Genomic DNA, 12,559 nt, shown 5'->3' with positions numbered 1-12,559 from the left:
GACATTGCTAATGATTATTGTAGCTGGAAATGGATGAATTCTAATGGAATATCTGGGATGACCCAACACACCTCCAGGCTTCTAGGCAGAGTTCCTCTGTCCAGTGTCTGTGTTAGTTTTTGCCCATCTTAATCAAAATTTTATTTTTATTGGTATATATATACCAGACTGAGATGTGTTTTTTTATTTGCAACTCTGCTAATGACTATTGTAGCTGGAAATGGGCCAGCATCCTGGGAGTCTATGCAGAGTTCCTCTGTCAGTGTCTGTGTTCTTTTGCCCATCATAATCTTTTATTTTTATTGAGACTGGTGTTTTGAGGGTACTATTTAATAGAAAGCTTGCCAGTCGCCTCTTCACTGTTGAGAGACTGGTGTTTTGAGGGTACTATTTAATGAAGCTGCCAGTTTCTCAATCTAGACACTCTAATGTACTTGTCCTCTTGTTCAGTTGTGTACCGGGGCCTCCCACTCCTCTTTCTATTCTGGTTAGACCCAGTTTGCGCTGTTCTGTAAAGGGAGTAGTACACAGCGTTGTATGAGATTTTCATTTTCTTGGCAATTTCTAGCATGGAATAGCCTTCATTTCTCAGAACAAGAATAGACTGACGAGTTTCAGAAAAAAGTTATTTGTTTCTGGACATTTTGAGCCTGTAATCAAACCCACAAATGCTGATGCTCCAGATACTAAACTAGTCTAAAGAAGGCCAGTTTTATTGCTTCTTTAATCAGAACAACAGTTTTCAGCTGTGCTAACATAATTGCAAAAGGTTTTCTAATGATCAATTACCTTTTAAAATGATAAACTTGGTTTAGCTAACACAACGTGCCATTGGAACACAGGAGTGATGGTTGCTGATAATGGGCCTCTGTACGCCTATGTAGATATTCCATTAAAAATCTGCCGTTTCCAGCTACAATAGTCCTTTACAACATTAACAATGTCTACACTGTATTTATGATAAATTTGATGTTATTTAATGGACAAAAAATAGGTTTTCTTTCAAAAACAAGGACATTTCTAAGTGACCCCAAACCCCAAATGGTTGTGTATAATATATTTGAAAAAAAATTTCCACAAAAGTAGTGTACTGGGCCCTTACAGGTATTAGCGGACCGATGTAGATGTCTGTAGCGTGGGCAAATGTTTTTTACAGCATCTCCACATTGGCAAAAAAGGTAGTTGTATAATTAAGAACAGTATCTCTTACAACTGTAAGAGTTGTTGCCCTGTCCCTTTCTCTGTGATTGTCACGCCTTGGTCATTGTATCTTGTGTTTTTGTTATATGTTTGGGTAGGCCAGGGTGTGACATGGGTTTATATGTTGTATTTCGTATTGGGGTTTGTATTAATTAGGAGTGTGTATTAGTAGGGGTGTGTCTAGTTAGGCTTGGCTGCCTGAGGCGATTCCTAATTGGAACTGATTCTCGTTGTCTCGGATTGGGAACCGTATTTAGGCAGCCTGAGTGTTGTATTTCGTCGATTGTACCTGTCTTTGTGTTAGTCACCAGATAGGCTGTATTAGTTTCATTCGTTTGTGGTTTTCTTCTTCCGTTATTTCATGTACCGTATTAGCTTCATTAAAAGTCATGAGTAAACACCTGCATTTCTACTTGATGGAACAAAACCCTGTTCTCAGTGATGTCATTCTAATGGAATCCAGATGGAACAAAACCCTGTCCCTTTCTCTGTGATGTCATTCTAATGGAATCCAGATAGAACAAAACCCTGTCCCTTTCTCTGTGATGTCATTCTAATAGAATCCAGATAGAACAAAACCCTGTCCCTTTTCTGTGATGTCATTCTAATGGAATCCAGATAGAACAAAACCCTGTCCCTTTCTCTGTGATGTCATTCTAATGGAATCCAGATAGAACAAAACCCTGTCCCTTTCTCTGTGATGTCATTCTAATGGAATCCAGATAGAACAAAACCCTGTCCCTTTCTCTGTGATGTCATTCTAATGGAATCTAGATAGAACAAAACCCTGTCCCTTTCTCTGTGATGTCATTCTAATGGAATCTAGATAGAACAAAACCCTGTCCCTTTCTCTGTGATGTCATTCTAATGGAATCCAGATAGAACAAAACCCTGTCCCTTTCTCTGTGATGTCATTCTAATGGAATCTAGATAGAACAAAACCCTGTACACAAACATTTACATCAAAAGGTGCAAAGTTATGGACAAAGACACAAAACATCCACATCAAATTAAATATTTTTCTTGATCAAATAACATGGAAAACAATCCCTTTTTGTGCAGTATTAATTGACCATCCTTACAAACCACGTAATCATTTACATTACATTTAAGTCATTTAGCAGACGCTCTTATCCAGAGCGACTTACAAATTGGTGCATTCACCTTATGACATCCAGTAGAACAGTCACTTTACAATAGTGCATCTAAATCTTAAAGGGGGGGGGGTGAGAAGGATTACTTGTCCTATCCTAGGTATTCCTTAAAGAGGTGGGGTTTCAGGTGTCTCCGGAAGGTGGTGATTGACTCCGCTGTCCTGGCGTCGTGAGAGAGTTTGTTCCACCATTGGGGGCCAGAGCAGCGAACAGTTTTGACTGGGCTGAGCGGGAACTGTACTTCCTCAGTGGTAGGGAGGCGAGCAGGCCAGAGGTGGATGAACTCAGTGCCCTTGTTTGGGTGTAGGGCCTGATCAGATCCTGGAGGTACTGAGGTGCCGTTCCCCTCACAGCTCCGTAGGCAAGCACCATGGTCTTGTAGCGGATGCGAGCTTCAATTGGAAGCCAGTGGAGAGAGCGGAGGAGCGGGGTGACGTAATGTAAATGTACATGACTGTACTGTACATACGCTGGTCATCTAGGTTAGTACCTGCAGACTTTCTACCACCATAACAAACAACAATGCACAATACAGTAGTTGAGTGCATTGAGACTTCAATTGGTTTGTGATGACAGTGTGTGATGATGTGCCTCAGTTGGTACAGGATGGGGCTTGCAATGTAAGGGTTGTTGGTTCAATTCCCATGGGGGACCAGAATGAACAGCACTCCCTACTGTAAAGTTGCTCTGGATAAGAGAGTTCACTAAAATGTGAAAGGAATGAATAGACCATTTCAGTTGACACAGAAATAAGTTGTATTTCAAGAAACTGGAAAACATATTGTATGTCAAGCAAGTGTTTTTATGTTCCACCAGTGTCATCAGATGAACGGTTTTGTACAGATAATTATCAGACTCAAGTTACAAATGCTGGTTAACACTCCAATACATTTAGTTGACATTTTTTTTCACAAAAGTAGTGCACTGGGCATTTACGAGTCCTGTATTAGCAGAACGATATAGACCCCCCCGACTTCCTGTGGCTATGGCAGCATGTTATGGAGGTAGTTGAGTCCAGATTTCTGAGAGAGTTGGTTGTGGGGGAGCACCCTCTTTCCAGACCGTGTGTGTGAACTTGTGGATGAAGGAAGTTGCCCAGTCTCATTATGGCTCAGCAGACACCTGTAAGGGACAACCTCTCTTCCTGTTGGAACCCCTCCACTTTGTCCTGCCTGCCTTTCTCTCTTCCTGTTGGAACAGCTCCCCTTTGTCCTGCCTGCCTTTCTCTCTTCCTGTTGGAACACCTCCCCTTTGTCCTGCCTGCCCTCCCCTGTTGTCCTTTGTCCTGCCTTTCTCTCTTCCTGTTGGAACACCTCCCCTTTGTCCTGCCTGCCTTTCTCTCTTCCTGTTGGAACACCTCCCCTTTGTCCTGCCTTTCTCTCTTCCTGCCTTTTTCTCTCTTCCTGTTGGAACACCTCCCCTTTGTCCTGCCTGCCTTTCTCTCTTCCTGTTGGAACACCTCCCCTTTGTCCTGCCTGCCTTTCTCTCTTCCTGTTGGAACACCTCCCCTTTGTCCTGCCTGCCTTTCTCTCTTCCTGTTGGAACACCTCCCCTTTGTCCTGCCTGCCTTTCTCTCTTCCTGTTGGAACACCTCCCCTTTGTCCTGCCTGCCTTTCTCTCTTCCTGTTGGAACACCTCCCCTTTGTCCTGCCTGCCTTTCTCTCTTCCTGTTGGAACACCTCCCCTTTGTCCTGCCTGCCTTTCTCTCTTCCTGTTGGAAACCTTTGTCCTGCCTGCCTTTCTCTCTTCCTGTTGGAACACCTCCCCTTTGTCCTGCCTGCCTTTCTCTCTTCCTGTTGGAACACCTCCCCTTTGTCCTGCCTGCCTTTCTCTCTTCCTGTTGGAACACCTCCCCTTTGTCCTGCCTGCCTTTCTCTCTTCCTGGAACACCTCCCCTTTGTCCTGCCTGCCTTTCTCTCTTCCTTGGAACACCTCCCCTTTGTCCTGCCTGCCTTTCTCTCTTCCTGTTGGAACACCTCCCCTTTGTCCTGCCTGCCTTTCTCTCTTCCTGTTGGAACACCTCCCCTTTGTCCTGCCTGCCTTTCTCTCTTCCTGTTGGAACACCTCCCCTTTGTCCTGCCTGCCTTTCTCTCTTCCTGTTGGAACACCTCCCCTTTGTCCTGCCTGCCTTTCTCTCTTCCTGTTGGAACACCTCCCCTTTGTCCTGCCTGCCTTTCTCTCTTCCTGTTGGAACACCTCCCTTTGTCCTGCCTGCCTTTCTCTCTTCCTGTTGGAACACCTCCCCTTTGTCCTGCCTGCCTTTCTCTCTTCCTGTTGGAACACCTCCCCTTTGTCCTGCCTGCCTTTCTCTCTTCCTGTTGGAACACCTCCCCTTTGTCCTGCCTGCCTTTCCTCTTCCTCTCTTTGTTCCTGTTGGAACCTCCCTTTGTCCTGCCTGCCTTTCTCTCTTCCTGTTGGAACTCTCCCCTTTGTCCTGCCTGCCTTTCTCTCTTCCTGTTGGAACATCTCCCCTTTGTCCTGCCTGCCTTTCTCTCTTCCTGTTGGAACACCTCCCTTTGTCCTGCCTGCCTTTCTCTCTTCCTGTTGGAACACCTCCCCTTTGTCCTGCCTGCCTTTCTCTCTTCCTGTTGGAACACCTCCCCTTTGTCCTGCCTGCCTTTCTCTCTTCCTGTTGGAACACCTCCCCTTTGTCCTGCCTGCCTTTCTCTCTTCCTGTTTCCCCTTTGTCCTGCCTGCCTTCTTCCTGTTGGAACACCTCCCCTTTGTCCTGCCTGCCTTTCTCTCTTCCATTCATCCTTTGTCATCCTCCTCCTCTTCTGTGGAACAGAGCCAAGGCTCCTTAACAGCCAGAGCCTGCCTGTGTCTTCCTGTTGGAACAGCTCCCCTTTGTGTGTGTGTGTGTGAACATCTCCCCTTTGTGTGTGTGGAACACCTCCCTTTGTCCTGCCTGCCTTTCTCTCTTCCTGTGAACACCTCCCCTTTGTCCTGCCTGCCTTTCTCTCTTCCTGTTGGAACACCTCCCCTTTGTCCTGCCTGCCTTTCTCTCTTCCTGTTGGAACACCTCCCCTTTGTCCTGCCTGCCTTTCTCTCTTCCTGTGGAACAGCTCCCTTTGTCCTGCCTGCCTTGTCTCTTCCTGTTGGTGTGTGTGTGTTGTCCTGCCTGCCTTTCTCTCTTCCATTCATCCCATCCTCCTTCTCTTCTGTGCAGAGCCAAGGCTCCTTGGAACAGCCAGAGAGCCTGTGAACATCTCCCCTTTGTGTGTGTGTGTGTGTGTGTGTGTGTGTGTGTGTGTGTGTGTGTGTGTGTGTGTGTGTGTGTGTGTGTGTGTGTGTGTGTGTGTGTGTGTGTGTGTGTGTGTGTGTGTGTGTGTGTGTGTGTGTGTGTGTGTGTGTGTGTGTGTGTGTGTGTTAGCCCTCTCTGCCTGCCCAACTTCACACTAAGTGCCTCTGACAGCTAACCACACAGTTATTAACCCTGATCCAGGAGAGTGTGTGTATGTGTGCACACGCTTGCATGTCTATGTGAATGTGTGCGCACAAGTTTGCGTGTGTGTTTGTGTGTGTGGTGATGTAGGGCCACCTCAGAGACAGCCTCCACCAGAACACAAGGCAAACAATCTTTCTCTCCTTACCTGTAATTGTAAATATTGACATTTTCACATTTAAAACTGAACTAATTGCATGAAAATGTAGTGCAATAGCATGAAACTGACTGAATAAACCCCAACAAGGCACTCCTCTGGGTCTGTTTCACAATCCCCCGTCTGTGAACATAGAAGGACAATAGCAATGTCAGCCACAGTCCCAGAGGTTAAGTAAGTTTGTTAGTGAAGTGTGCTGGCTTGCCACCTCATCGCCATGGAGACCATGAATGATGTGGACCCTGTCAACCAACAGAAACCTAACTTCATTTTCAACTGATACATTTTGTAAACACATATTATATTATAATATTACATGATAGGAGGCTTTATACTATGGAGATGCTGCACCCTTGTGGCAGCTCCTGGAGGTGCCGGGTGACAGACAGGTGTCGCTGACAGACTGTGGCAAGACAGTTTAGTTAAGTTTGAGTGCTGCGCTGTGGTTATTTAAAGTAGAGAATTGGACAAGGATTCCGACATTGAACAGTGAGGCTACCCATATACACACCAGCCACAAAAATGTGTTTACTGCAAGACTAATGCCTATTTCAATAGATAGAGGAATGTCCCTCTGTCAGTCTCACCAGGTCAGAGACAGGAAGTCAATCAGTCTAGAACCAGAATTCAGCAGACTGATAGAGAGGTGTCCATGTAGTAGATACAGTATCAACTCTCTGGTGATTCTCAACTCTCTGCCCAATATAAATAATTATACCATGGCATTGTTGAATACTTGTTTCTGATTGGCTTGAAGGGCATTCCTTCCCTCATTGGGCGGGTGCCACGGCTCTGTCACAACCCAGCAGTAGCCTAATGCTGTAATGATTGGTCGTTGACTTGAATGACAGATCCAACTAATCTGGGATCTCACATTTTGGCAGAGGTCTTGGCTGTGGCACTGATATTGTTATTAATGTGTGTGTCGGTATGTGTGTGGCACAGGAGGTTGCCGAGGGGAGGACGGCTCATAATAATGGCCGGAATGCAGTCAATGGAAAGGCATCAAACACCTGGAAACCATGGAAACCATGTGTTTGATGTATTTGATACCATTCCACTGATTCAGCTCCAGTCATTACCACGAGCCCATCCTCCCCAATTATGGTGCTACCAACCTCCTGTGGTGAATGTTTATTAAAAACCAGCTGTGTGAATAGTGATTTGGTGTGTGTGTGTGTCTGTCGGTTGTATCACTGCCCGGTACGGCAACTGCACTGTCCACAACCGAAAGGCTCTTCAGAGAGTGGTGCAGTCAGCCCAACGCATCACCGGGGCCACACTGCCTGCCCTTCAGGACATCTACAGCACCCGGTGTTACAGGAAGGCCAAGAAGATCATCAAGGACCTCAGCCACCCGAGCCACATCCTGTTCACCCAGCTACCATCCAGAAAGAGGAGACGGCACAGGTGCATCAAAGTTGTGGACAGAGAGACTGATTAACAGCTTCTATCTCCAAGCCATCAGATTGTTAAACAGTGACCACTAGTCGGCCTCCGCTCAGTACCCTGCCCTGAACTTAGTCACTGTTACTAGCCGGCTACCACCCGGTACTCAACCCTGTACCTTAGAGACTGCTGCCCTATGTACATAGACATGGAACACTGGTCACTTTAATAATGGAACACTAGTCACTTTAATAATGTTTACATACTGTTTTACCCACTTTATATGTATATACTGTATTCTGGTCAACTACCGCTGTGCACACATTTTCTATTCATTTACTGTCCATACCATCTATACACACCATAATATACATAGTGTATACATTGACAATATATTCCGGACTCTGATATTGCTCGTTCTAATATTTTTACATTTGTATTATTATTATTATGGGGATTTGCGTATATTTTGTTTTGTTAGGTATTACTGCACTGTTGGAGTCAGGAACATAAGCATTTCGCTGCACAAAATATGTCCACGTGACCAATAAAATGTGACGTGATCAGTCGTAAACACTAGTAGTACCGTCAGGATAACATAGTCTTTTAATAGTTCCAAATGGACATTAGATTTAGCTCAAGGAGACAACAATAGAGGTCAATCTGTTATCAGAATACAGTCTATTGTATTCTGTCTCTCCAGATTGTGTTCTATGAGGACAGGAACTACAAGGGCCGACGTTATGAGTGTGACAGCGACTGCACAGACATCCATTCCTACCTGATCCGCTGCAACTCCCGCTATGAGAGGCCCAACTACACCGGCTACCAGTATGTACTGACCAGGGGAGAGTACCCCGACTACCAGTATGTACTGACCAGGGGAGAGTACCAAGACTACCAGTATGTACTGACCAGGGGAGAGTACCAAGACTACCAGTATGTACTGACCAGGGGAGAGTACCCCGACTACCAGTATGTACTGACCAGGGGAGAGTACCAAGACTACCAGTATGTACTGACCAGGGGAGAGTACCCCGACTACCAGTATGTACTGACCACGGGAGAGTACCCCGACTACCAGTATGTACTGACCAGGGGAGAGTACCCCGACTACCAGTATGTACTGACCAGGGGAGAGTACCCCGACTACCAGTATGTACTGACCAGGGGAGAGTACCCCGACTACCAGTACGTACTGACCAGGGGAGAGTACCAAGACTACCAGTACGTACTGACCAGGGGAGAGTACCCCGACTACCAGTACGTACTGACCAGGGGAGAGTACCAAGACTACCAGTACGTACTGACCAGGGGAGAGTACCCCGACTACCAGTACGTACTGACCAGGGGAGAGTACCAAGACTACCAGTACGTACTGACCAGGGGAGAGTACCAAGACTACCAGTACGTACTGACCAGGGGAGAGTACCCCGACTACCAGTACGTACTGACCAGGGGAGAGTACCCCGACTACCAGTACGTACTGACCAGGGGAGAGTACCCCGACTACCAGTACGTACTGACCAGGGGAGAGTACCCCGACTACCAGTACGTACTGACCACGGGAGAGTACCCCGACTACCAGTATGTACTGACCAGGGGAGAGTACCCCGACTACCAGTATGTACTGACCAGGGGAGAGTACCCCGACTACCAGTACTTACTGACCAGGGGAGAGTACCCCGACTACCAGTACGTACTGACCAGGGGAGAGTACCCCGACTACCAGTACTTACTGACCAGGGGAGAGTACCCCGACTACCAGTACGTACTGACCAGGGGAGAGTACCCCGACTACCAGTACGTACTGACCAGGGGAGAGTACCCCGACTACCAGTACGTACTGACCAGGGGAGAGTACCCCGACTACCAGTACGTACTGACCAGGGGAGAGTACCCCGACTACCAGTACGTACTGACCAGGGGAGAGTACCCCGACTACCAGTATGTACTAACCAGGGGAGAGTACCCCGACTACCAGTATGTACTGACCAGGGGAGAGTACCCCGACTACCAGTATGTACTGACCAGGGGAGAGTACCCCGACTACCAGTATGTACTGACCAGGGGAGAATACCCCGACTACCAGTACGTACTGACCAGGGGAGAGTACCCCGACTACCAGTACGTACTGACCAGGGGAGAGTATCCCGACTACCAGTATGTACTGACCAGGGGAGAGTACCCCGACTACCAGTACATCCTGACCAGGGGAGAGTACCCCGACTACCAGTACGTACTGACCAGGGGAGAATACCCCGACTACCAGTACGTACGGACCAGGGGAGAGTACCCCGAATACCAGTACGTACTGACCAGGGGAGAGTACCCCGACTACCAGTATGTACTGACCAGGGGAGAGTACCCCGACTACCAGTATGTACTGACCAGGGGAGAGTACCCCGACTACCAGTATGTACTGACCAGGTGAGAATACCCCGACTACCAGTATGTACTGACCAGGGGAGAATACCCCGACTACCAGTATGTACTGACCAGGGGAGAGTACCCCGACTACCAGTATGTACTGACCAGGGGAGAGTACCTCGACTACCAGTATGTACTGACCAGGGGAGAGTACCTCGACTACCAGTATGTACTGACCAGGGGAGAGTACCTCGACTACCAGTATGTACTGACCAGGGGAGAGTACCCCGACTACCAGTATGTACTGACCAGGGGAGAGTACCCCGACTACCAGTACATCCTGACCAGGGGAGAGTACCCCGCCTACCAGCGCTGGATGGGCCTCAACGACCACGTCTGCTCCTGCAAGATGGTTAACTTTGTAAGTGGATGAGCCATTATGGTAAAGAGGTGGTGGAGTGTAGAAGAGAGAAAGGTATTTTCTGTGCCCCCTGGTCTAAAGTAGTGCACTATGTCCTATGGGCCCTGGTCTAAAGTAGTGCCCTATGAGTCCTGGTCTAAAGTAGTGCACTCTGCCCTATGGGTCCTGGTCTAAAGTAGTGCACTATGCCCTATGGGTCCTGGTCTAAAGTAGTGCACTATGCCCTATGGGTCCTGGTCTAAAGTAGTGCACTATGTCCTATGAGCCCTGGTCTAAAGTAGTGCACTATGTCCTATGAGCCCTGGTCTAAAGTAGTGCACTATGTCCTATGGGTCCTGGTCTAAAGTAGTGCACTATGTCCTATGGGTCCTGGTCTAAAGTAGTGCACTATGTCCTATGATCCCTGGTCTAAAGTAGTGCACTATGCCCTATGGGTCCTGGTCTAAAGTAGTGCACTATGCCCTATGGGTCCTGGTCTAAAGTAGTGCACTATGTCCTATGGGTCCTGGTCTAAAGTAGTGCACTAAGTCCTATGGGTCCTGGTCTAAAGTAGTACACTATGTCCTATGGGTCCAGGTCTAAAGTAGTGCACTATGCCCTATGGGTCCTGGTCTAAAGTAGTACACTATGTCCTATGGGTCCTGGTCTAAAGTAGTACACTATGTCCTATGGGTCCTGGTCTAAAGTAGTACACTATGTCCTATGGGTCCTGGTCTAAAGTAGTGCACTATGCCCTATGGGTCCTGGTCTAAAGTAGTACACTATGTCATATGGGCCCTGGTCTAAAGTAGTGCACTAAGTCCTATGGGTCCTGGTCTAAAGTAGTACACTATGCCCTATGGGCCTGTAACATTCTATTAAGTAGTAACACTATGTCATATGCAGCCCTGGTCTAAATGTAGCAGTAACTATGTCATATGGGCCCTGGTCTAAAGTAGTAACACTAAACAGTGAATACAGTTCCATTCGCACCTGAGTCAGTGTTCATCAAACTTCTAGATGTTTTTTGACTCTAGGGGAATTGTAGATATTATTATTTAGATATTGTTAAATATACATTGTTATATAGATATTACCCAGCATGCAGCTGTTATGTAGATATTGTCCCATCTGTGTTATCTGTTTCTATGGTGTCATTTTAGGTCAATGGTACTGACCATGTAGACATTAAATTGATTGAGTTACATAAATACTGTGTATCTGTTCTAGAAATACACAAATATACAGTATGTAATGTAATGTAATGTACAGTTGTTTTTGTCTTAATCAGAGATAATTACAGGGAGTTATGAAATATCAATATAATGTAGCAGGAACATAGATTAGACAAACCCAGCATTAACATTCTATATTAATGTAGCAGTAACATAGACTAGACTTACCCAGCATGCAGCTGGTGTAACATTCAGTATTAATGTAGCAGTAACATAGACTAGACTTACCCAGCATGCAGCCTGTGTAACATTCAGTATTAATGTAGCAGTAACATAGACTAGACTTACCCAGCATGCAGCTGGTGTAACATTCTATATTAATGTAGCAGTAACATAGACTAGACTTACCCAACATGCAGCCTGTGTAACATTCTATATTAATGTAGCAGTAACATAGACTAGACATACCCAGCATGCAGCCTGTGTAACATTCTATATTAATGTAGCAGTAACATAGACTAGACTTACCCAGCATGCAGCCTGTGTAACATTCTATATTAATGTAGCAGTAACATAGACTAGACTTACCCAGCATGCAGCTGGTGAAACATTCTGTATTTAAATCCTGTTGATCATCTTGAATTGTAGAGATCTGAGAATGAGATCCACAATCTGTCTGACGTCTTTCTATATGTCTCTGCTTCCTTCCGTTTGACCCATCCTGCCCTCCCCTCTGATGCCCCCACCTTGCCCCCCTCCTCCAGGCTAGCGGTGCCCCCTACAAGCTGCAGCTGTACGGGAAGGGAGACTTGGCAGGCCAGGCGTTCGAGGCCACCGAGGACTGCCCCTCCGTGCTGGAGAAGTTCCACTGGCGCGAGGTGCACTCCTGCAAGGTGCTGGGAGGCTGGTGGGTCTTCTACGAGCACCCCGACTACAAGGGCCGTCAGTATCTCCTGGAGAAGGGCGAGTACCGCAATCCCACAGACTGGGGCGCGGTGTGTCCCAACGTCCAGTCCTTCAGACGCCTCACTGAGTAACCAGGGTCTAGAGGTGTCCCCCTCTCGCCCAACCAATCGGATCCCTCCTGCCCAATGCTCGATCACGTCATCTACTACCGTTCTTAACACCAACCCAAGAGATGGACCTAACACTGAGCCATGGCCACCAGCTAAACCCTGACTGGCAAGCAGCTGACGAGTTGTGTTTTTATTGTGTGTTTGGTGTAAGTCTGATAATGTCTAATACAGCCCACAACCAATGGACAAGAAC

General features: G+C 47.0%; 3 protein-coding genes across 3 annotated transcripts in view; 2 read left to right on the top strand and 1 right to left on the bottom strand.

Moving 5' to 3' along the window:
- The first annotated feature begins 5,913 nt into the window (after positions 1-5,913).
- On the top strand, positions 5,914-9,913 carry LOC124008934. Its single transcript, XM_046320533.1, has 2 exons — positions 5,914-7,366; positions 8,049-9,913. The coding sequence occupies exons 1-2, from the start codon at positions 7,061-7,063 to the stop codon at positions 9,777-9,779; spliced, it is 2,037 nt and encodes a 678-aa protein (XP_046176489.1). The 5' UTR covers positions 5,914-7,060; the 3' UTR covers positions 9,780-9,913.
- Positions 9,914-9,942: 29 nt separating this feature from the next.
- Positions 9,943-12,559, top strand: part of LOC124008935 (gamma-crystallin S-like) — a 2,835-nt gene continuing 218 nt past the window's right edge. Inside the window, exons 1-2 of the mRNA XM_046320534.1 lie at positions 9,943-10,136; positions 12,055-12,559. The exon at positions 12,055-12,559 is cut by the window's right edge and continues 218 nt beyond it. Of these exons, the coding sequence (XP_046176490.1) occupies positions 10,092-10,136; positions 12,055-12,327 (318 nt within the window). The 5' untranslated portion in view covers positions 9,943-10,091 and the 3' untranslated portion in view covers positions 12,328-12,559. The remainder of the gene's footprint in view (positions 10,137-12,054) is intronic.
- LOC124008932 (potassium voltage-gated channel subfamily H member 3-like) overlaps positions 12,065-12,559 on the bottom strand; it is a 37,415-nt gene continuing 36,920 nt past the window's right edge. Inside the window, exon 15 of the mRNA XM_046320529.1 lies at positions 12,065-12,559. This exon is cut by the window's right edge and continues 693 nt beyond it. The gene's annotated coding sequence lies outside the window, so the exon portion shown is untranslated.

This window comes from Oncorhynchus gorbuscha, linkage group LG21, assembly GCF_021184085.1.
Source record: "Oncorhynchus gorbuscha isolate QuinsamMale2020 ecotype Even-year linkage group LG21, OgorEven_v1.0, whole genome shotgun sequence".
NCBI classification, from domain to species: domain Eukaryota; kingdom Metazoa; phylum Chordata; class Actinopteri; order Salmoniformes; family Salmonidae; genus Oncorhynchus; species Oncorhynchus gorbuscha.
The sequence above is the reverse complement of the archived record's forward strand: the minus strand, read 5'-3'. Positions and strand labels throughout refer to the sequence as shown.

Bases quoted from the DNA above. Each gene is read 5' to 3' on its own strand.
- LOC124008934 (XM_046320533.1), top strand. From the start codon at position 7,061: ATGGTGCTACCAACCTCCTGTGGTGAATGTTTATTAAAAACCAGCTGT. The intron at 7,367-8,048 runs GTGCATCAAAGT...CTGTCTCTCCAG, and splicing joins AGAAAGAGGAGACGGCACAG to ATTGTGTTCTATGAGGACAG.